At 40.4% G+C, this 21,720-nt stretch overlaps 3 protein-coding genes and 1 long non-coding RNA gene across 5 annotated transcripts in view; 1 reads left to right on the top strand and 3 right to left on the bottom strand.

The window, feature by feature from the left end:
- The window catches only part of LOC103127055 (zinc finger protein 709-like), a 1,044,365-nt gene that overhangs the window by 418,846 nt on the left and 603,799 nt on the right, over positions 1 to 21,720 (top strand). The window lies entirely within an intron of this gene.
- Positions 1 to 21,720, bottom strand: part of LOC132535598 (zinc finger protein 709-like) — a 306,876-nt gene that overhangs the window by 38,647 nt on the left and 246,509 nt on the right. The window lies entirely within an intron of this gene.
- On the bottom strand, positions 12,584 to 16,146 carry LOC132535615 (zinc finger protein 709-like). The gene is made up of 2 exons (XM_060182213.1): positions 16,124 to 16,146; positions 12,584 to 15,544 (listed from the first exon to the last, which is right to left on the bottom strand). The coding sequence occupies exons 1-2, from the start codon at positions 16,144 to 16,146 to the stop codon at positions 14,362 to 14,364; spliced, it is 1,206 nt and encodes a 401-aa protein (XP_060038196.1). The 3' UTR covers positions 12,584 to 14,361.
- On the bottom strand, positions 16,494 to 17,079 carry LOC132535606 (uncharacterized). Its single transcript, XR_009547361.1, has 2 exons — positions 16,888 to 17,079; positions 16,494 to 16,722 (listed from the first exon to the last, which is right to left on the bottom strand). It is a non-coding gene; the product is annotated as an uncharacterized LOC132535606 (long non-coding RNA).

The raw sequence follows: 21,720 nt of genomic DNA, 5'->3' as shown, positions 1-21,720 counted from the left end.
GAGGGAGAGAGTCAGAGAGACACCTACAGCCCTACTTGACCCCTCGCGAAGCTGTCCCCCTGTAGGTGGGGACCAGGAGATCGAACCTGGGTCCTTTCACACTGTAATGTGTGCTCAACCAGGTGAGCCACCACCCAGACCCTCCATCTTTATTTGTTTAAGGATTTTTCATACAATCTTTCAAAAGGCTCCACCAGTTTGCATTCCAACAATCAGGATAGCAGAGTTCCTTTTTCTCTACCTCTCTAACACTTGGCATTTACTGATTATTATTATTATTATTATTTTTGCTTCCAGGTTATTGCTGGAGCTCAGTGCCTTCACTATGAATCTACAGCTCCTGGAGGCCATTTTTATTCCATTTTGTTACCCTTGTTGTTGGTATTGTTATTGCTGTTGGATAGGATAACAATCGAGGGGGGGAGAGAGAAGGCTAGATACATGCAGACCTGCTCCACTGCTTGTGATGTGCTCTACTAGAAGTGCTACCAACATCACCCCATTAGCTCTAATCCTGACCCATCACTTACTGGTATGTATGTCCTCAGTGGAGTCCTTGTCCCTCCTCTGGCCTTCTACAGGAGGAGGTGAGACATGACATGCCCCGTTTGGGCACTCCCACGTTCACTGGGCTGCCCCCTGCCTTGCCTGCCAGCTCTCATCTGTCTCCCCAGCAGTTCTCATCCAGCACCTACTACATGTCAAGCTCTGTGCTGGCCAGCAGACACATCCAGAACAAGATTGCCCCATCCCTGGCCTCTGGGGACAAGATGGACATTGAGTGAACCAGCTGGCAGACATGCATGGATACCCAGGGGCAACACAGAGGATGGGCTGTGACTGAATAAAGGGACACAGGAAAGGGTTTCCTGGAGGTGGTGACAGTGGAGCAGAAGTTGGAGAAGGAGGGGTTGATGGCAGGAAAAAAGCAGCCCACACATTAGGGCACCAGGGACTTAAACTGGAGCTCAAAAGGAACTTGAAACATGGGTGAGCTGGAGCAGGCAGGGGTGGAGGTCTGGACTTCTCTATGACTGATACTCCCCCAAGATTCAGAAGTCACCAAGAGGGAGGAAGAGAATGGTAACTTTGAAGGGACTGCACATCAGACTGGGTGATGGTGACTGAGGGTCTGGGCTTGAGGTCAGATTAATTACTCATTAACCTGGCAAGTCTAGTTCATTGAGTTAATCTGGGCCAGCAGGTTCCTCCCCAGAGAAGGGCATGCTCTCCAAGGAAAGTGACATCTATAAATGAGCTATTGGTGAAGAGGGATTAATTAACTCATCATTCGTTCATTCATTCATTCATTCATTCATTCACTCACTTCTCTGTGCCTTCTCTCAATAGGTAATTATAATATTCATTCATTTTTCAATTAGAAGACATCTTTTTTGTCCACCATTGTTCACCAATGTAAATGGATTCCCTGTCATGTGAACAGGGCATGACTGTGATTGTGACTCATGATGGGTCAAAAATTCCATATATATATACATGAATAATTTCTAATAGTCTTTGTATTTTTAGGAAAACTACAAGGCGGTCATTCCACCAAAGAATATCAGCATGACCACAAAGAAAGTAAACTAAGGTTTGAGTACCTTTCTTTTTTTTTTTTTAATTGTTTTATTTATTTATTTGTTATTGGATAGAGACAGAGAAATTAAGAGAGAAGAGGGAGATAGAGAGGAAGAGAGACAGAGAGACACCTGCAGACCTGCTTCACCACCTGTGAAGTGACCTCCCTGCAGGTGGGGAGACAGGTTTTCAAACCAGGATCCTTATCAGTCCTCCCATTTTATGCAACATCCAGGGAAGTTCAGTTGGCATTATGGTAGTATGTAGACCCTGGTGGCTGAAAAAAGAGTTAACATAAAGTCAAATAAATTGTTGACAATCATGAACCTAAAGGCTGGAATATGGCAGATGAAATTTGGCCGGCGGGGCGGGGGGTCTTCATTTTATAGCTAGCTAGTAGGCCTATTTTAGTATATTCCAAAGGGCTCATGACTATACTAGTTTTTTGTTGATATATCTCTTCTATTTATTTTCTTTTTTTTTAATTTCTCTATTGGGGAACTAATGTTGTACATTCAACTGTAAATACAATAGTTTGTAACATAACATTCCCCAGTTTCCCATATAACAATACAACCCCCACTAGGTCCTCTGTCATCCTTATTGGACCTGTATTCTCCCCAACCACCCACCCCAGAGTCTTTTACTTTGGTGTGATACGCCAATTCCATTTCAAGTTCTACTTGTGTTTTCTTTTCTGAACTTGTTTTCTCAACTTCTGCCTGAAGTGAGATAATCTCATATTCATCCTTCTGTTTCAGACTTATTTCACATAACAGGAATTTTTCAAGGTCCATCCAAGACCAGGTGAAAACAGTGAAGTCACCATTTTCACAGCTGATTAGTATTCCATTGGGTATATATGCCACAACTTGCTCATCTGTTGTTGGACACCTGGGTTGCTTCCAGGTTTTGGCTATTACAAATTGTGCTGCCAAGAACATATGTGCATACAGATGTTTTTGGATGGATGTGTTGGGTTCCTTAGGATATATGCCCAGGAGAAGAATTGCAGAATCATAGGATAGGTCCATTTCTAGCCTTCTGAGAGTTCTCCATACTGTTCTCCACAGAGGTTGAACCAATTTACATTCCCACCAGCAGTGTAGGAGGGTTTCTTTGACCCCACACCCCCTCCAGCATTTGCTGCTGTTACCTTTTCTGATGTATGACATTCTCACAGGAGTGAAGTGGTATCTCATTGTTCTCTTTATTTGCATTTCTCTGACAATCAGAGGCTTGGAGAATTTTTTCATATGTTTCTTGGCCTTTTGGATCTCTTCTGTGGTGAATATTCTGTCCATGTTCTCCTCCCATTTTGGGATGGACTTATTTGTTGTCTTGTTAGTTTTTTTTTTTTCTGAACCTGACATCTGATATGCAGGTGGACCCAAGTTATTGTCTGGGGATATGATGTCATGGCTGGATGATGGGCTAGGAAGCTGGATCAGAGAAGAGTAGCTCCCAAATATGAGAAAGGTGTGTAAATAGTGTTGTCTGTTATAATACATTTTTGAAAGTAAACAAAACTTATAATCACTGCTACAATTAGATAATTCTTAAACCATTTAATAAAAAATGATGTTATGAGTACTTTTTAAGTAGTTAGGCAAGATACTAAAAGTGATGGATATGACATACATGCCTGAGGTTCTCAGTGAATAACTGGCAAAATACACATCATATTGCAGTGGCCCCAGTGTCAGATTGATGCCAGATCTGTTGTGGATTAATTTCCACAAGATAGTTTACAGGGCACCTTTGGGGGCCCTTCAAAGGTGTCCTGTATATAAAATTTATATAGTTTAGTTTTGGGAATGAATAGTCACGTTGAACATTTAGACTTTTACCTAAATAGTAAGTTACCTTAACAAATTAATTTTTACCTAATCTGGTAAAAGTGTAGCTGTAGGGTTACACTTTTGACCATTAAGTTAGTGTTACCAAACTTGAGACATACCCATAAACATTTAGTTATAACAAACTGGAGGAAAAAGAACTTTTGTTATAAAAACACATTATTTAAAAACAAATTTAAATCTGTCATTAGTCACACAGTTTAAGACTAAACACTTACATATATACCAAAACTATATATAAAATTCAAAAGAGGGAGAAAGAAAAAAAAATTTGGAATGTTTCTGGACGTCTCCAGAAACTTTGGCTGCGTCCAGCATTTTTATATAAAGCCAATTACCTTTTAGAGTACTCCAAGCAGATGGGTCATGCAAAAAAAATTTTTTGTCATTCAACACACTCACTCACAAAAACAACTGGTCAGTTATAACATAAGACATACAGGGAAAGGGTAGGAGAGAGGTCTCTGTGAGCCAGATTTTGTAGGTTCTGCCATGTTGTATTACGGGTCCTGGGATGTAATCTGGTCCTCTTGTAGTATTTCTTGTTCTTCAGGAATAACAGCACCATCCTGCGGGTATTGTCGGACATGGCGGGCAGGAACCCAGACAGGTTTAGAGAAATTTTGAGGGAAAATGCATGCGAAACCCCTTCCCATGGTCAATAATGGGTCAGGCCCTTTCCAAATTTTATCGAGTGGGTCTCTCCATTTGACCTTAATAGATGGGAGGGTAGATGGTGTTTGCCAGTGAAGAATAATAGGGGGTAAGGCCGAGTTATTATAAATATTAAAGAGATTTAATGTAGTTAAGGCTTTTGCTAGCTGGATATTGGGGGGATATGTTCCTCCTTTATCTTTATTTAGTTGAGCCTTCAGAGTTTGATGGGCCCTCTCGACAATGCCTTGTCCCTGTGGATTGTAGGGAATGCCCGTGGTATGAGTAATATTCCAGAGGGAACAAAAATCTTTAAATTGTTTGCTTGTAAACATAGGTGCATTGTCTGTTTTCAAAAATAATGGGACCCCCATAACGGCAAAACAAGAGAGCATATGGCTTACAAGCTTTTTAGCACTTTCTCCTGTCTGAGCTGTAGCCCACATAAATTTAGAAAAGGTATCAATTGAGACAAACACATATTTTTGTTTGCCAAAGTTTGGTGTGTGGGTGACATAAAAATGCCAAATAGCATTAGCTTTTAAACCTCGGGGGTTAACCCCAAGGGTCTGGATAGCAGGTGTCTTTATGAGACTTGCACAAGAAGAGCATGTAGCGAGGATATGTTTTAACTGTGGTACAGGTTTCAGGTCCTTTAGAATTCACACTGAAAAGAAATCTTACGAATGTAAACAGTGTAGTAAAACAATCAGTTTTTCCAGTCATCTTTGGGCACATGAAAGAACACAGTGGAGAGAAATCCTATGAATGTAAACAATGTAGTAAAGCATTTAGTCATTCCAATTATCTTTGGATACATGAGAGAACTCACAGTGGAGAAAACCATGAGTGTAAGCAATGCAGTAAAAAATTCATTTCTTCCAGTAATCTTCACAAACATGAAATAATTCACAGTGGAGGGAAACCTTATAAATGTAAACAATATAGTAAAGCATTCAGTTGTTCCAGTACTCAAAGAGCAAGGATGTGCATAAGGAATCTGGTTTGAGCCCCTGGCTCCCCACCTGCAGGGGAGTCACTTCACAGGTGGTGAAGTAGGTCCTCAGATATCTTTCTCTCCCCCTCTTGTCTTCCCCTCCTCCATTTCTATGTCCTGTCTAACAATGACAACATCAATAGCAACAACAATAATAATTACAACAACAATAAAAAATAAGAACAACATTGGGAAACTGGGGAATGTTATGCATGTACAAACTATTTACTGTTGAATGTAAAACATAAATTCCCCAATAAAGAAATAAATTAAAAAAAATAAGAACAACAAAAGGGAAAATAAATATATAAAATATATCTTCAACCTTTATTAAAAGTGTCAGTGGCCTGAATTCACCTATTAAAAGGCACAGAGTATGAAGGTGGATCAAAAACCACAACCCAACCATATGTTGTCTGCAGGAATCCCACCTAACTCAAGAAGACAAACACAGACTCAAAGGAAAGGGTGGAAAACTATCATACAAGCTAATGGCCACATAAGGGTGGGGGTACAAAGGAACAGCTATTCTCATATCTAACACAATAGACTTTAAAATAAATCAAGTTTCAACTTCTGCCCATTGAGTATGATGTTGGCTATAGGTTTGCCGTTCATGGACTCCACTATCTTAAGGAATTTTCCATCTACTCCTATTTTCTGTAGTGTTTTTTTCATGAGCAGGTGTGATTGCACTGCAGATCCCCACCATTCTTCTCCCTCTCTCTGTGACATCAGCACTGTTCACATACAGGAAGCTTCATCAGCTCTGGGCCTCACCTGTTGGCTACCTGGAATAGGCCCCTCCCCCTTGTTCCTCTGCTGTGTCTCTATTTGAAATTCTCTTATTTTGTTTTACTTATTTTTCCCTTTTGGTGCCCTTTTTATTGTTGTTGTAATTATTGTTATTGATGTCATCGTTGTTGGATAGAACAGAGAGAAATGGAGAGAGGACAGACAGGCTCCTTAGAAAGCCAGTCTAAGCAGGGAGTTTGTTACAAACAGTGTCAGTTAGTATTGGAGGTGCTGGTCAGATCTAGAAGTCTCACGGGAGTGAGTCTGATGCCCTGTAGATGCGTCTGAGGATATTACCACATCACGAGATTCCAGCAAGTCTGTGCCCAATAAATTGGTGCTAATATCAGCTATCAAAGGATAAAAGCGTCTGGTAGTCCCAGCCAGGTCTTCCCACACCAGCGAATCTCGTGTGAGAAAATCTTGTGTCAATCCTCACACGCCATGTAGACGTGGTCCTGGAAGGAGTTCCCAACTCTGGGGAACCTCTGCTTGCCTTAAGAGAAAATGGGCATCAGGATCATGAATCTTTCTCTCTAATCCTGATTGAACCCTGGTAATGAATTTAGCTAGAGGTTCTTGGCGAAGGGAGAGAATGAGAGCTGAGGCCACTCTCGTGGGGGGTGTTAACTGCTCCCATGCTTATAATGCACAGAGGCGTACCTGATCAAAATAGCCGGTGGGAAAATTCCTGTCTGCTTGCTGAAGTCCTGTCTCCCAGCATCCCACCCCAAAAAGGGCCTCAAAATCCCAGTTAGGCTGGTTCTTACTGTTCCTGTGGGATTGCTGCAGGCATTCGTCTCTGAAAAATGCTTCCTATTGAAGGAAGAGTGGGCCTGGGAGCATAGAGCGAGTTCCGACCCTCCAATCTTTGGGGGTATTAAGGTTCTGGAGAAGGCATTGTAAAATGGATCTGGTCCATGGAGCAGGAAGTCCGTTCTCCTTAATTGCCTGACAAAGTTCCTTAAGATCTGAGGAGAAATACGGGTACACGCCTGAGGTCTCTGTGTATTGGGGGTAGCATTTACCGGGAATGTGTGGACTTGCTCTGGTGGAAAAGCTCTGTCATGAAGCTGGCAAAGATATTCTGTGTCAGATAGCGGCATAGCAGTAGTGGAAGGGGTCACAGAAGCAGCAGCAGCAGCCAGACACGTGTCTGAAAAAACAGGAGCCTCTGGGCAAAATGCAGAGGGCTTAGGATGGGTCAGGATAGGGGCAGGCTTTGCGATCACTAGAAAGCATGTATGGTGCTGGGTAAGGGTAATGAACATCTCCTTTAACCCTTGGATTGCAGCCTCAAGATACCTTAGCCTTTTGGGAGGCGGCCCTGCATATCTCCTGAAAGCTGTGACCATAGTCAAGAGGATCCAAGTTGTGGCCCCAAACAAAATGTGCCAGAGATAGAAAACCTGTCTCATGAAAAAAAGAGTACAAAGTTTGGGAAACCTCTTTATAAGGAGGAAGGTTGCCCATGATGGAGAGGTCTCAGAAAAATAAGAAGCGGGAGAAAAAGAATTGCAGTGCCTCCGTAAAACACAAGGCTGCAGAGAGCCAAGGCTGTATACCTATCTGGAGCGCCTTCATACATCTGCCATTTGTGTGGAGACATTGGCTCCGCGTTTGGTTGCCAGAATGTTGTTCTAGCATCACTGGAGGGAGACCAAGAACTCGTGATGGCATGGTCATACAATTCTTTATTGATGCAGGAGCCCCAGAGTTGGGTGTGAGCACAGCTGGTTAAGCCATGTGGTGCCAAATCACAATGGCCGCCTCCTGCTCTACATGCCAGCCCTTCTCCAGGTTGGCACACAGGTGAAAAAGAGAGCAAATCCAGGAACAGAAGTGGGTTTTATGGGATAAAATCGGAAGTGGCAAGTTGGGAACGGAGATGGCTAGGAAAGGGGGTGGAGAAAAGAAAAAGGCACTCTGGGAATTTCCTTAGCTATCATTGCTATGGTTTTAGTTGGTGGGAATTAGCAATACACTGAGGGGGTAAGGTGGTGGGGAGAAGACCTTTAGTCATTTATAAGACAAAGCAGAAGATTGGTATGTAGATAAAGGAACTGGCCATACATACTAGCATAGGGTGACTGCCTAACTCAACCACATCTGCACAATTTCCCACAATTTATTTATTTCCTTTTGTTGCCCTAGTTGCTTTATTGTTGTAGTTATTGATGTCACAATTACTGGGTTTGCTGCCACGTTGTGGACACGCAGCAGAATGCAGCTGAGGATAGGTATTCAGAACCTCCCAAAGGAGTCTTCCCTGAAAATTACAGACAGCATGGGAATGGGAAGAGCCAAGTTGGGGAACATCTTAGGAAGAGAACAACAGTTTTGTGAACCCAAGTGCCATTCCTACATGCAAAACCACTGTGCACAATGAACTTGCTTTGTCATGGCACAATCCAGGTTCAAGCCCCGTCCCTAACACACAGAGACAGGCTTTTGTGCTATGAGCTCGCTTCCCTTCACCTTGATGCCATGAGTGTGTGTGCCTGGTTATAATCTACTGTTTTTATTTGTTCATTACTGGAGAGGAATTGAGAGGGGAGGGGCGACAGAGAGGGAGAGAAACAGAGAGACACCTACAGCCCTGCTCCAGCACTCATAAAGCTTTTTCCCCTTCAGGTGGGAATCAGGGACTTGTATCTGCAACCTTGTTTACAGTACTGTGTGTGCTTTACCAGGTGCACCACCACCTGACCGCTCATGGGTGTAATCTACTAGAAAAAAATTCAGCCTGAAATAATGAAACACCAGTCATGATGACGTAAAAATTGCAGGTGTGTGTGTGTTTGTGTGTGTACTACAGATTGTGGAGATAAACCATAGAAAGGGAGGAAAGAGGGCAAGAGTGAGAGGGCTAAGTGCAAGCATGTGAAAAGTGTGATGGGAGCCAGGAAGTGGGTGGTTGCAGGTTTTCTTTATTATCAACAGGAGCTGTTACTAGGAACCTTCCCCCAGCATGGCTGAAGGGCCTGGGTGAGTGGTTGAGTCGCTGGATGTGAAGCCAGAGGTCTGCGTTCGAATCCCGTTAAGTGGGATGCCATTATGTTCTAGTACCTGAACCCTCCACTCCAACTCGAGAGTCTTTTACTTTGGTGCAATACACTAAACCCAGTTTAAGGTTTGCTTTGTGTTTTCTTATTTTCCCATGTTTTCAATATTACTCTTTCTGACATTTACATATGAAGAAGTTGGTGTGGAGTGATGAAATTGTGCTTGCATAAGGCGCTGATATTGCCAAAAACAAATGTTTTAGAAAACATTCCATTTTGTTATAAACACCAATAATTAGCAACCACCACCAAGGATTCCTTAATTAATTGACCAAGGCAATCTATAAAAAAAAAACCTCTTTCCTATCCAAACAATGCGAATCTCATATAAGAAATCACCAAAGACTTTTCCCAATTAAGTTTGAAATTCTTGTGTTGGGTACACAGTCTCTATTTTAGGTGTGACAGGTGGATTTCTAGAAGTCTTTCAGTAAACCAAGGAACCAAAGATAAATGGGCCCCAAGAATACCCAGTTCTCCCAACTCCCTACCAGTCCCCTCCTTAGTTCAAGTCTCGGATCCTTGTGACTTCTCAGCAGCAATCTGCAATCTATAAAATCAATAGAATTCCTATTGAATTCCCGATGACATAATTGGAGGAAATGGAAGAGCTTATGCAGAATTTATGCAGAGCCTTAAAAAAGCAAAAATAACAAAAGCATTAATAAGTAAAAAGAAGAGAAATAATGGGTTACTTAGCAATGATTTGAAAAAGTGTGGTACTTAGGGATGGTTTGGTCTTTGTGAAGCTATGGCATGGAAAGGGAAGAAAGAGGGCCAGAGTGAGCTGGAGAAGGGAAAACATCTGAAAGGTGTGATTGGAAGCAGGAAGTGGGTCCTTGCAGGTTTTCCTGATTATGGATAGAAGTAAAGATGACTAGAAACCTCCCTCCCCCCACACATGGGTGATGGCTGTGGTCAAGAGGTTAAGTTAATGAATGTGAAGCCAGAGGCCTGTGATCGAATCCCTGGAGTCGGATGTCTCTACTGAAAGGTAAGCCCGAAAGGAATAAGAGGGGGAACAAGAGGGGAAAGAGGGGAAAGAAGAAGAGGGGGAAGAAGAAAGAGGGGGAAGACAACGGGGTCTCTGGAGGGATGTGTATTCAAATTTCCAGGCCAAGTGCAAACCTGTCTCCATGTGTCCCATCCTTGCCCTTCCTGGTTGCAGGGGTGAAGGAGTTGGTATCTATGGTGCAAATTAAACACAATGTTTCAAAAGGATATATATGCCAGCCTCTATAAGAAAATAGGAAAAAACTAAACAGTTCTCAAAACCTAGGTCACATATGTTGGTTGCTGTGAACTTATGTGCCCAAACCCTTACACTGAAATCTTAAATCCTACTTAGTTGACCGTAGGCCCTAGGGGCATTGGGAGGAGCTAACACAATGGTCAAAGCATCCAGAAGATGGGATTACAGCCCCTATTAAATATGCAAAAGTTCTTTGAGGCACAGCACCCACACAGAAAAGGGCACTGGGGCAAAATTCACCCAAACCTCAGAGGCTATGTTAGTTAGCCTTAAGATTCTAGGACCTGGATGCTGACAGGAAGTAGCGCTCTTTCCAGTCAATGGGAGCCAGCCTTGCTCTGGACCTGAAGCTAGAAAAGGCAGGCACAGCAGTCCAACTCACACTTTTCACCTAATTCAGCCACAGACAGGGTCTTTTCAGGCCTTCGGGATGGAATCCAGAACTCAAGACCTGCACTCCAAGAGTCCAAACAACCAAACACCCTCTGAGGACTATCTGTGCCTGTAGATGTCCTGTGTGGAAAAATGCTCAGATGTGAAGAAAGCAAAGGATGAAAAATGTAATACAATTTCTTCCCCCTCAATTGACTCCTAAATTAAGTTGAAACAGCAAAATGGTCTGTTTGCATGGAGGTTACCAGGAAGGTGAGTGAGTATAAGGGAAACAGAGGATGACTGTATCTCTCATGAAAGTTTTTCTTGTTTGATGTAGATGGCTTACTTTTTAATTAATATGAGAGGAAAAACAGATTATATGTATCAAATTTTTTAAAGCAAAGTCTTTTTAATACATAGGCTGAGTCTTTGATATGTTGACTCTCTCAAAAGCCTAGGCCAGGGAGAACAGAAACAACTGGTGACACAGCTATATACAAGATGTTGGGTATTATACAGCAAATCCTAACAAAGGGACTTTTTAAAGTTAACCCAATTACCAAATAATGTGATGATAACAATAACTATCCATTGTCTTCTTGAACCTTAAGACAGTAGGAACCTCACATTTCCACTACAGAGCCTATATTTCTCCTAGTCCTGGAACCTTCGCATGGGGCACACTTTCCTGTATGCTTCTCTCAATTCATATCAAATAATATTGCATCCGCCGATCACAACCTAATCTACACAAGTGCCACCTCAGCATGCTTCACTTTAGACTGTGTCCAGAGACTTCAGGTGTGGAATGATAACCCTTCAGCTTCATTATTCAGGTGAGACCTTTCTTTTCATAGTATTCTCTAGTTCCATTCCAGGGTGTTCACTTCCTAACAGTCCCAAAACCTAGACATAGATCAGGTCCCCTGAGATAGAGCATATCTTCACACGTATCCACTAACTAGGGCAAAATATATACCTGAAAGCAAAAGTACACAATAGTCTGCAGTGACTACCCTTCAACACTTCATTTGCACTATTTCAACAATTTGTTTGGCTTTGTTTGTTAACTCTCTTTTCAGCCACCAGGTTCCAGAGGCCAGCATGATGCCAACCACACTTCCCTGGACAAACCCACCAATGTGTCCTAGAGCACCGCTTCCCCAGAGACCCACCCTACTAGGGAAAGAGGCAGACTGGGAGTATGGACTGACCAGTCAACACCCATGTTCAGCAGGGAAGCAGTTACAGAAGCTAGACATTCCACCTTCTGCAACCCATAATGCCCTTGGGTTCATACTCCCTGAGGGATAAAGAATGGGAAAGCTATCAGGGGAGGGGATAGGATACAGAGATCTGGTGGTGAGAATTGTGTGGATTTGCACCCCTCCTAGCCTATGGTTTTGTTAATGTCTCCTTAAAAAAAAAAACAAAAAAAACCAGACATCACTCTGGTACATGTATTGTCGGGTCCAAATTCAGTACCTCCTGCTTGAGAGCCCAATGCTTTATCTACTGCACCACCTTTTAGATCATACCACAATTCATTTTCTCGCATGAAAAGGAAGACTGAGAAGAGGAATTAGCAGTTCTTCAAGGAGGTGACCTGTCCCAGCTCAGAGGCTGTGTCTGAACTAAAGTAAGATGTTCTCTAAAGGATTATGGTGTGTGCTAAGCACACCTAGTTGAGTTCACAAACCTAGTTGAGCAAGGGTCTGTGTTAAAACTCTTGTCCCCAGCTGCAGGGGAAACTCAACTAGTGGTGAAGCAGTACCACAGATCTCTCTCTCCCTCCTTAACTATCCCTCCTCTCCCCATCCCTCTCTCTTTCGTCTAATTAAACAAAGGAAAAAATATTTCCTATAGCAATGGTTTTATCATACAGGCAATAAATTCTGTAATACCTGATGACTATTTTTTGAATTTCAATTAGATATACATTTATATTTTATTAAAGCTATAATTGTATGTTTAAATTTGCTTTCATATTTTTTCTAATTCACTCCTAATATATTTTAGCATCCAAAATTTACTGCATATCTATTTGTGTTGAATTTTGAGAAGACAATGAACAGAACATCGTCTAGAATGTCCCATGGAAATTAATTTAGTATTATTAGTACAGATATAACTATATCAGTTACCTTTTAATTTTAACACATTCAGTCTAATTTTCTTGTTTGTAGCTATTTGTCCAAAAATATTAAGTTGGGTTATCAATACTACATAACAGACGATTTCTTTTTTTGTAAATCAGCAACATTCAGCTCTGATTTATGATGGTGTAGGGGATTAGGGGATTGAATCTGGGACTTTGGAGCCTCAGTAGAGATTATCATTACATATGCCTTATGCTGTCTACCCATGATACTCTTCTTTTAATGAAGAAGACATTTAAGAAATATGCTGAGCATCATGATTGGTTTTAATGTGGCTATGTAAGTGTAGCATTTAATGTGGCTATGTAAGTGGCATTTAATGTGGCTATGTAAGTGTAGCATTTAATGTGGCTATGTAAGTGTAGCATTTAATGTGGCTATGTAAGTGTAGCATTTTAAAACTTTAAATAGTACTCTCCATGAGCTTTCAGAATTCACAATATATGACCATCACTGTCTGCAGTTTGTCATCTCCCAATTGGAAGTCCTGTACTAATGGCACTCCCTCTTCACCCCTGTACCCCATAATCTGCTGAATATCTTTCTGTTCCTTTGCCTGCTATGTTAATTTTTCTATCTTTCTTTCTTTTTTTTTTTTTGTGGAACCACTCATGAAACTATCCCATAGCAGGTGGGGATCAGGGTCTTGAACCTGGATGCTTACACATTATAACATATGTACTCAACCAGATGCACCACCACCCAGTCCCAAGGTCTTGTTTCTAATGCTAGTGCATTCCTATGTGTGAAAAATGTCACTTTATTTAAATATTTAACAATTTTCACATTAATAGACTTTCAGTATCCAGTGGGCTTTTCTATGTATTAGAACTGAAGATGAAGATAGTCCAGGAGGTGGTGCAGTAATATAGCTTTAGACTCTCAAGCAGGAAGTCCCAAATTCAATCCCCAGCAGCACAGACGTGTAGCAGAGTGAAGTCTCATTCTATCTGTATCTCTCCCTATCATTCTACATGAAAAAATACATATTTAGATTTAAAAAATAAAATTAGAGATAAAGAATGGAAATACATATTATTCATATTCCTTACAAGCATATAGGGATGGGTATATGTAGTATATGTAGATTATGAAGAAAATATGAACTTGGGAGTCGGGCGGTAGCATAGTGGGTTAAGCAAATGTGGCATAAAGTACCAGGACTGGTGCAAGGATTTCAGTCTGAGTCCCCGGCTTACCACCTGCAGGGGCGTCACTTTACAGGTGGTGAAGCAGGTTTGCAGGTATCTATCATTCTCTCCCTCTCCGTCTTCCCCTCCTCTCTTCATTTCTCTCTGTCCTATCCAACAAGAACATCAATTATAACTACAACAATAAAACAAGGGCAACAAAAGGGAATAAATAATAAAAATAAATAAAAAAGAAAATATGATCTCTATTTTTAAAATTTTACTTAATGTTTTATCTGCACTGTGAACACATTTATGTGACTGAAGATTACCAAACTCACTGTTTAAGTAACACTGTGCTTATTTTCATATGCTCTATGAGTAGTGGAAGAACTGAAAGGTTTTCTGTATTATCTATAATACTAGGGTTTCTCTCCATTGTGCATTATTTCTTGTGATTAAAGATGACTGAATTGACTGAATATTCCACTGCATCATCTATATTCATAGGCTTGCTCTCCACTGTGAGTTCTTTTAAGTACCTGATGAGTAGAGGAATCACCAAAGGCTTTACTACATTGTTTCCATTCCAAGATGTTCTCTCCACTGTGAATTCTATCATGTGTCAGAAGATGACAGGATTGTCTGAATGTTTTACTAGACTGTTTACATTCATAGGGCTTCTCTCCACTGTGCGTTCTTTCATGTGTCCTAAGATTACTGGAACAACTGAATGTTTTCCTACACTGTTTACTTTCATAGGGTTTCTCTCCACTGTGAATTCTTTCATGCCTCCAAAGACTATTGGAAGAACTCAATGTTTTCCTACACTGTTTACATTCATAGGGCTTCTCTCCACTGTGCTTTCTTTCATGTTTCCGAAGAGAACAGGAAGCACTGAATGTTTTCCTACATTGTTGACATTCATAGGGTTTCTCTCCACTGTGAGTTCTTTCATGTGTCCGAAGATGACTGGATTGACTGAATGTTTTACAACACTGTTTACATTCATAGGGCTTCTCACCCCTGTGCGTTCTTTCATGATTCCGAAGAGCACTGTTATTACTGAATGTTTTCCTACATTGTTTACATTCATAGGGTTTCTCTCCACTGTGCGTTCTTTCATGTCTCAAAAGACTATTGGATTGACTGAATGTTTTACCACATTGTTTACATTCATAGGGCTTCTCTCCACTGTGAGTTCTTTCATGTGTTTGAAGATGACTGGACTGACTGAATGTTTTCCTACATTGTTTACATTCATAGGGTTTCTCTCCACTGTGAGTTCTTTCATGTATCCGAAGATAACTGCATCGACTGAATGTTTTACAACATTGTTTACATTCATAGGGCTTCTCTCCACTGTGCGTTCTTTCATGTGTCTGAAGTTTACTGGAACAACTGAATGTTTTCCTACACTGTTTACATTCATGTCTGTGAAGATCACCGGTTTGACTGAATGTTTTACTACAATGTTTACGTTGATAAGGTTTCTTTCCAATGGGAATTCTTCTCTGTCTTTTAAGCTGACTGGAATAAGTCAATTCTTTGTTGTATACTTCACATTCTTGAGGATTCCCACCATTTTGACTTTGTTCTTTGGCCTCAGAGATTTCTACTGTATTACTGGAAAAAAGTGAAAATTTACTTAATGATATTGTAATGAAAAAAAGGAAACTTTATTAAGGAAATGCAGGTCATTATTATACATAAATGACCAAAATTCATAGACATTATCAATACATTTGACTAAAAATGTTTGTACAGAATAATATACTGACAGCAATATTGTATCTATTTATTTATTTTTTAATATTCTATTTCTTTATTTATTCCCTTTTGTTCTCCTTGTTGGTTTTATTGTTGGAGTTATTTTTGTTGTAGTTGCACAAGACAGAGATAAATGGAGAGAGGAGAGGAAGACAGAGAGGAGAGGGAGAGAAAGATAGACACTTGTAGACCTGCTTCAACACCTGTGAAGTGACTCCCTACTGGTGGGGAGCCGGGGGCTCAAACCAGGATACTCACACCAATCCTTTCACTTTTCGCTATGTGAGCTTAACCCGCTGCACTACCACAAGACTTCCCCCCACCTTATTTCTAAAAGTTTCCATTTCTTTCTTAACTGTGTCAGAGAATTTGTCATCAGTGGAAAGAAATGATAATCCAGAACACCATTTTCTTACATGTATGCCAGTGATTTAAATGAGAACCTCAGGCTTATACATCACATCCATCATTATTTGAGTCAATTACCAACTATTGCAGAAGCTATTCATGTCATAATTTTTTTATGAAATACTTTAAGAATTATCTATTTATATCAGTCATTATATATCTCTTTTCTTTAAAAAGATTGTATTATAGGGAGTTGGGCAGTAGTGCAGTGGGTTAAGCATACATGGCGCAAAGTGCAAAGACCAGTGTAAGGATCTGGGTTTGAGCCCCTGGCTGCCCACCTGCAGGGGAGTTGTTTCACAGATGGTGAAGCAGGTCTGCAGGTGTCTATCTTTCTACCCCCTCTGTCTTCCCCCCCTCTATCTGTCCTATGCAACAACTACGACATCAATAACAACAACAAGGGCAACAAAAGGGAATAATTAAATATAAAAAAATGACTTATAAAAAAAGATTGTATTATAGCACGAGCCAAGAAATAGCTCAAATACTAAAGAGCACAAACTTAGGAACACATAAGGGTCCACTCATCTAGGGAAATCATGAAGATAAAAAAATCACAGAGAAGTTCATAGTAGCTTTCTGGATAGGACAGTATAATTATGACTGAAATTCAAACCTTTTACTTGCTTGGTAGTTATACTGCTCTTTGATGGAATGATTCTCTTGTAACTGTTCTAAAAATACAAAAGATATTAGAGAGGATAAAAATATATTGAATTTTTGATCCATCATGAGTCACAATCACAATCATGCCCCTTTCACTTAACAATGTCTCGGCATACACTGAACAATGGAAAAATATGTCTTTTCACTGTGAAATGAATGAATATCATAATTACCTATCGACAGAATGTTTCTAAAATTTTCACACATCACATCTCTGTAGAGTTTCTTCTCTGAAGAATTTAATAGTGTCCACTCCTCTTGAGTGAATATCACTGTTACATCTTCATAGGTCACTGAGCACTAAAACATACAGTGTATTTATTTATATGAGAAAACACTTCATACTGACAGCAGATTAGACATCCAAGATCTACTTTATGAAGTCAATGATTGTCTCATCACCAAACATACAAAATACCTCACTCTCATGGTCTAGAATGTGATACACTGATTGGTAAAATTGAATAAATAAAAGGAGATAAAGGAGAGCACCATTAGTCAGGGAATTCTTGGAATTCCCCATAGACATGATGGGCCAAGACCTCAAATATATCTCCATTATTACTGGTCATTACTATGAAGTTTGGGAACTATTCCCTGCCTTAATCCAGTTTTCTAGTTCATTTCTCAACTCTGATGCCATCTTCCCAAATAATATTTTCAGTCCATCTTCATGTTACTATCAAGCTCAAGCAAAAATTACTGAAATCATGGGCCCATAGGAAAATACTTATTAAAGAAGATTACACAGCTTCATTATACTTAACAATTCCTATTCTAATCTGCTCTAATCTTACTGTCTTTCAGTCACCAGGTTGCAGATGCTATGATTCCATCTTGAATACTCTGGATAGATGACTTCGTCAATGTGCCCTAGAACTACAACTCTCGTGAAACCTACATTTGTAAGGAAAGAAACAGGTTGGGGGTACAGATCAAAACTCCCAATGTCCCCATACCTATGGACATCTAATCTTTCACAAAGGTGCCCAGACGTTTAAATGGGAAAGCAGTCTCTTCAACAAATGGTGTTGGAAAAATGAGGTGAAACATGCAGAAGAATGAAACCAAACCACTATATCTCACCAAATACAAAAGTAAATTCCAAGTGGATAAAAGATATGGATGTTAGACTAGAAACTATCAAATACTTAGAGGGAAATATTGACATAACTCTTTTCTGCATAAATTTTAAAGACATCTTCAATGAAACGAATCCAATTACAAAGAGTAAGACAAGCATAAACCTATGGGACTACATCAATTTAAAAAGCTTCTGCACAGCTAAAGAAACTACTACCCCAACCAAGAGACCCCTCACAGAATGGGTGAAGATCTTTACATGTCATACATCAGACAAAAGGCTAATAACCAGAATATATAAAGAACTTGCAAATCTCAATAACAAAACAACAAATAACCCCATCCAAAAAATGGGGCGAAGACATGGACAGAATATTCACCACAGAAGAGATCCAAAAGGCCGAGAAACCCATGAAAAAATGCTCCAAGTCTCTTGTCAGAGAAATGCAAATAAAGATAACAATGAGATACAACATTACTCCTGTGAGAATGTCATACATCAGAAAAGGTAACAGCAGCTAATGCTGGAGAGGTTGTGAGGTCAGAGGAACCTTCCTGCAGCTGGTGGGAATGTCAATTGGTTGAATCTCTGTGGAGAACAGTCTGGAGGGCTCTCAGAAGACTAGAAATGGACCTACCGTAAGACCCTGAAATTCCTCTCTTGAGGATATATCCTAAGGAACCCAACACACCCATCCAAAAAGATCTATGTACACATATGTTCTTGGCAGCACAATTTGTAACAGCCAAAACCTGGAAGCAACCCAGGTGTCCAACAACAGATGAGTGGCTGAGCAGGATGTGGTATATATATATAATGGAATACTACTCAGCTGTACAAAATGGTGACTTCACCGTTTTCAGCCGATCTTGGATGGACCTTGAAAAATTCATGTTAAGTGAAATAAGTCAGAAACAGAAGGATGCGTATGGGATGATCTCACTCTCAAGCAGAAGTTGAAAAACAAGATCAGAAAAGAAAACAGAGGTCCTATTGGGGGTTGTATTGTTATATGGAAAACTGTGAAAGGTTATGCATGTACAGACTATTGTATTTATTGTGGAATGTAAAACATTAATTCCCCTATAAAGAAATTAAAACAGAAAAAAGAAAAGAAAGGTACTAAAAATTGAAAAAAAAATTGCCAATGTCCATTTCCAACAGAGAAACAATAGCAAAAATCAGAACTCCCACCTTCTGCACCACATACACAGTTTTTGTCCACACTCCCAGAATGGGAGAACTATGATTAGTTGGCTAATCATATTTAGGGAAATATGATTAGTTGGCTCAGGAAGCCAATTTTATCAGGACAATGAGAGGTAAGAGCAAAAAAGCAATGCCACTCAGAAGTAGTTAGTTATTGGTTTAGGTGATACTTAGAAAGGAAGAGAAGGGCAGTAGTAAAAATTATATTTTTGGAAATAACATTGAACCCATACCTGGTAGAATCACTGCAGTTACCTGCCAATGGAGGAAGTGAGGACACAAAACTCTGGTGGTGAGAACACTGTGGACTTATATGTCCTGGATACTTTAAACTTTTAATACCAATATTAAATGATCAATAAAAATTAATTAATTAATTAAATGTGAGGGCCAAAGAGAGAATTCACCAGTTTGAGAGTGTGCCTTGACATGGATAAGACCCAGATTCCAGACCTGGAAGCATATCACAAAATAGCAAGAGGGGAGCTCCAGAGCTGTGCTATCTCTGAATAAACAAGTAGCCCAGAAAAAGTAGAATTATATTCGTGCAAGGCAGTACCTTGGGAAAAGAAAAATGTTGATAAAAGAAATGAAGGAATAGAATGGAACAAGTCTTCCTAACAAGTTTTGCATATAACTTTCAATTTTTAAACCCATGAATACCACACTGCATTAATTTCTTGGGTCAGGGTAGTCAATTATGTGAACAATCTGACACAGCAGAACAGACACCTTTCTCGATAGAAATATTAGAATAATGGCCTTAATTTAAGCTGTGAAAAGAAAGCATTCCCCAGGGCACCAAAGTAAAAACCCTGTGGTGAGGGGTAGACATGCAGCTTCCTGGGCCAGTGGGGGGTGGGAGTGGGTGGGAGGGATGGGTCACAGTCTTTTGGTGGTGGGAATGGTGTTTCTGTACACTCCTAGCAAAATGTGGACATATAAATCACTAATTAATATGAGAGGGGGAAAATCAATTGTATGTCTCAAAGTTTTTCAAAACACAAACTGAATCTTTTTAATATATAGGCTGTGTATCTGATATGCGGACTTTCTCAAAAGCCTAGACCAAGTAGATCAGAAGCATCCAATAGCACAGCTATATACAAGATACTGGGTACTGTACAGCAAACCCTAACAAAAGGACTTTTCAAAGTTAACCCAATTACCAAATAATGTGATGATAACATTAACTATCGATTATCCTTTTGAACCCTAAGACAGCAGGAACCTCACATCTCCACTATAGAGCCCCTACTTCCCCCAGTCCTGGACCCCTTGGATAGGGCCCACTTTCCCGTATGCCTCTTCCAATCCATATCAAATAATATTCAATCTGCCGATCACAACCTAACCAACGCAACAATTGCCACCTTGACATGCTTCACTTCAGACTGTGTCCAGAGACTTCACGTGTGGAATGACAACCCTTCAGCTTCATTACTTGGGTGAGACCTTTCCTTTCATAGTATACTCTAATTTCATCTCAGGTGGTTCACTCTAACAAAGTCCCAAAACCTAGATATACACCAGTTTCTGTGAGAGAGAGCATATGTTCACACGTCTCCATAAATATAAAATATATACCTGAAAGCAGGTATATTTTTTATAGCAGGTATATATTTATATCCATAAATGCAAAACATATACCTGAAAGCAGAAGTACACTAGAGTTTGCAGTGAGTACCTCCCTAACACTTCCTCTCCACTATTCCAAGCTTTGGGTCCATGATTGCTCAACAATTTGTTTGGCTTCCTATGTTAACTCTCTTTTCAGTCACCAGGTTCCAGGTGCCATCAGGATGCTGGCCAGGCTTCCCTGGATTGAAGACCCCACCAATGTGTTCCCCAGAGACACACCCTACTAGGGAAAGAGAGAGGCAGACTGGGAGTATGGACCGAACAGTCAACGCCCATGTTCAGCGGGGAAGCAATTACAGAAGCCAGACCTTCTACCTTCTGCAACCCACAATGACCCTGGGTCCATGCTCCCAGAGCGATAGAGAATGGGAAAGCTATCAGGGGAGGGGGTGGGATATGGAGAATGGGTGGTGGGAATTCTGTGGAGAATTCCCTACCCTATAGTTGTGTTAATTAATCCTTTCTTAAATTAAAAAAAAAAAGCATTTCCCATTGTTGCATGCCATAATTAAATAATAATTTTTCTCCTACCATCAGAGTTATTGCAAGGAATTGGTGCCAGCACTACAGTCTATGGCTCTAGGCAGAGATTTTTTTTTTCTGTTGTCCTGTGTGTCTGTTTGTAACTAAATACAACTGATAAAATTGAGAGTTAATGGGGCAGATAGAGAGGTAGAGAGAAAGGCAGACTCCTGAAGACCTACCTGGCTTCTTGTTAAGTACCACCTCCCCAATGCAGGTGGAGAGCAGAACTTGGAACTGGCTTGAATGTGGGTTCTTTCCCACGGTAACTTACATGGCTAACTTGATGGGTGTACCCATCAAGATAAGTATTTTCATAGCATACAGAGTGCTTGGGTAGAAATGAATAAAAGGCTTTGGGTATAAGTAGATATGTTCTGATAACTTCATTTCTCTTAGTAGAATAATTTTATTTAGTTCCTATACAGCATGAGGGAAAGAAAAGGGAAAGAAACTAGAGGTCCACTAATGAAGTTTCCCTCTTCACGTCTCTGTGTGGTGTGAGGGATTGAAACTCAGTAGCTGGGCATGAAACTCAAAAAAATCTTTA

The sequence above is a fragment of the Erinaceus europaeus genome, chromosome 23 (assembly GCF_950295315.1).
Source record: "Erinaceus europaeus chromosome 23, mEriEur2.1, whole genome shotgun sequence".
Taxonomy (NCBI): domain Eukaryota; kingdom Metazoa; phylum Chordata; class Mammalia; order Eulipotyphla; family Erinaceidae; genus Erinaceus; species Erinaceus europaeus.
The sequence above is the reverse complement of the archived record's forward strand: the minus strand, read 5'-3'. Positions and strand labels throughout refer to the sequence as shown.

Bases quoted from the DNA above. Each gene is read 5' to 3' on its own strand.
- LOC132535615 (XM_060182213.1), bottom strand. From the start codon at position 16,146: ATGAATAGCTTCTGCAATAGTTG. The intron at 15,545-16,123 runs GTAATTGACTCA...TCCTTAATAAAG, and splicing joins AATAGCTTCTGCAATAGTTG to TTTCCTTTTTTTCATTACAA.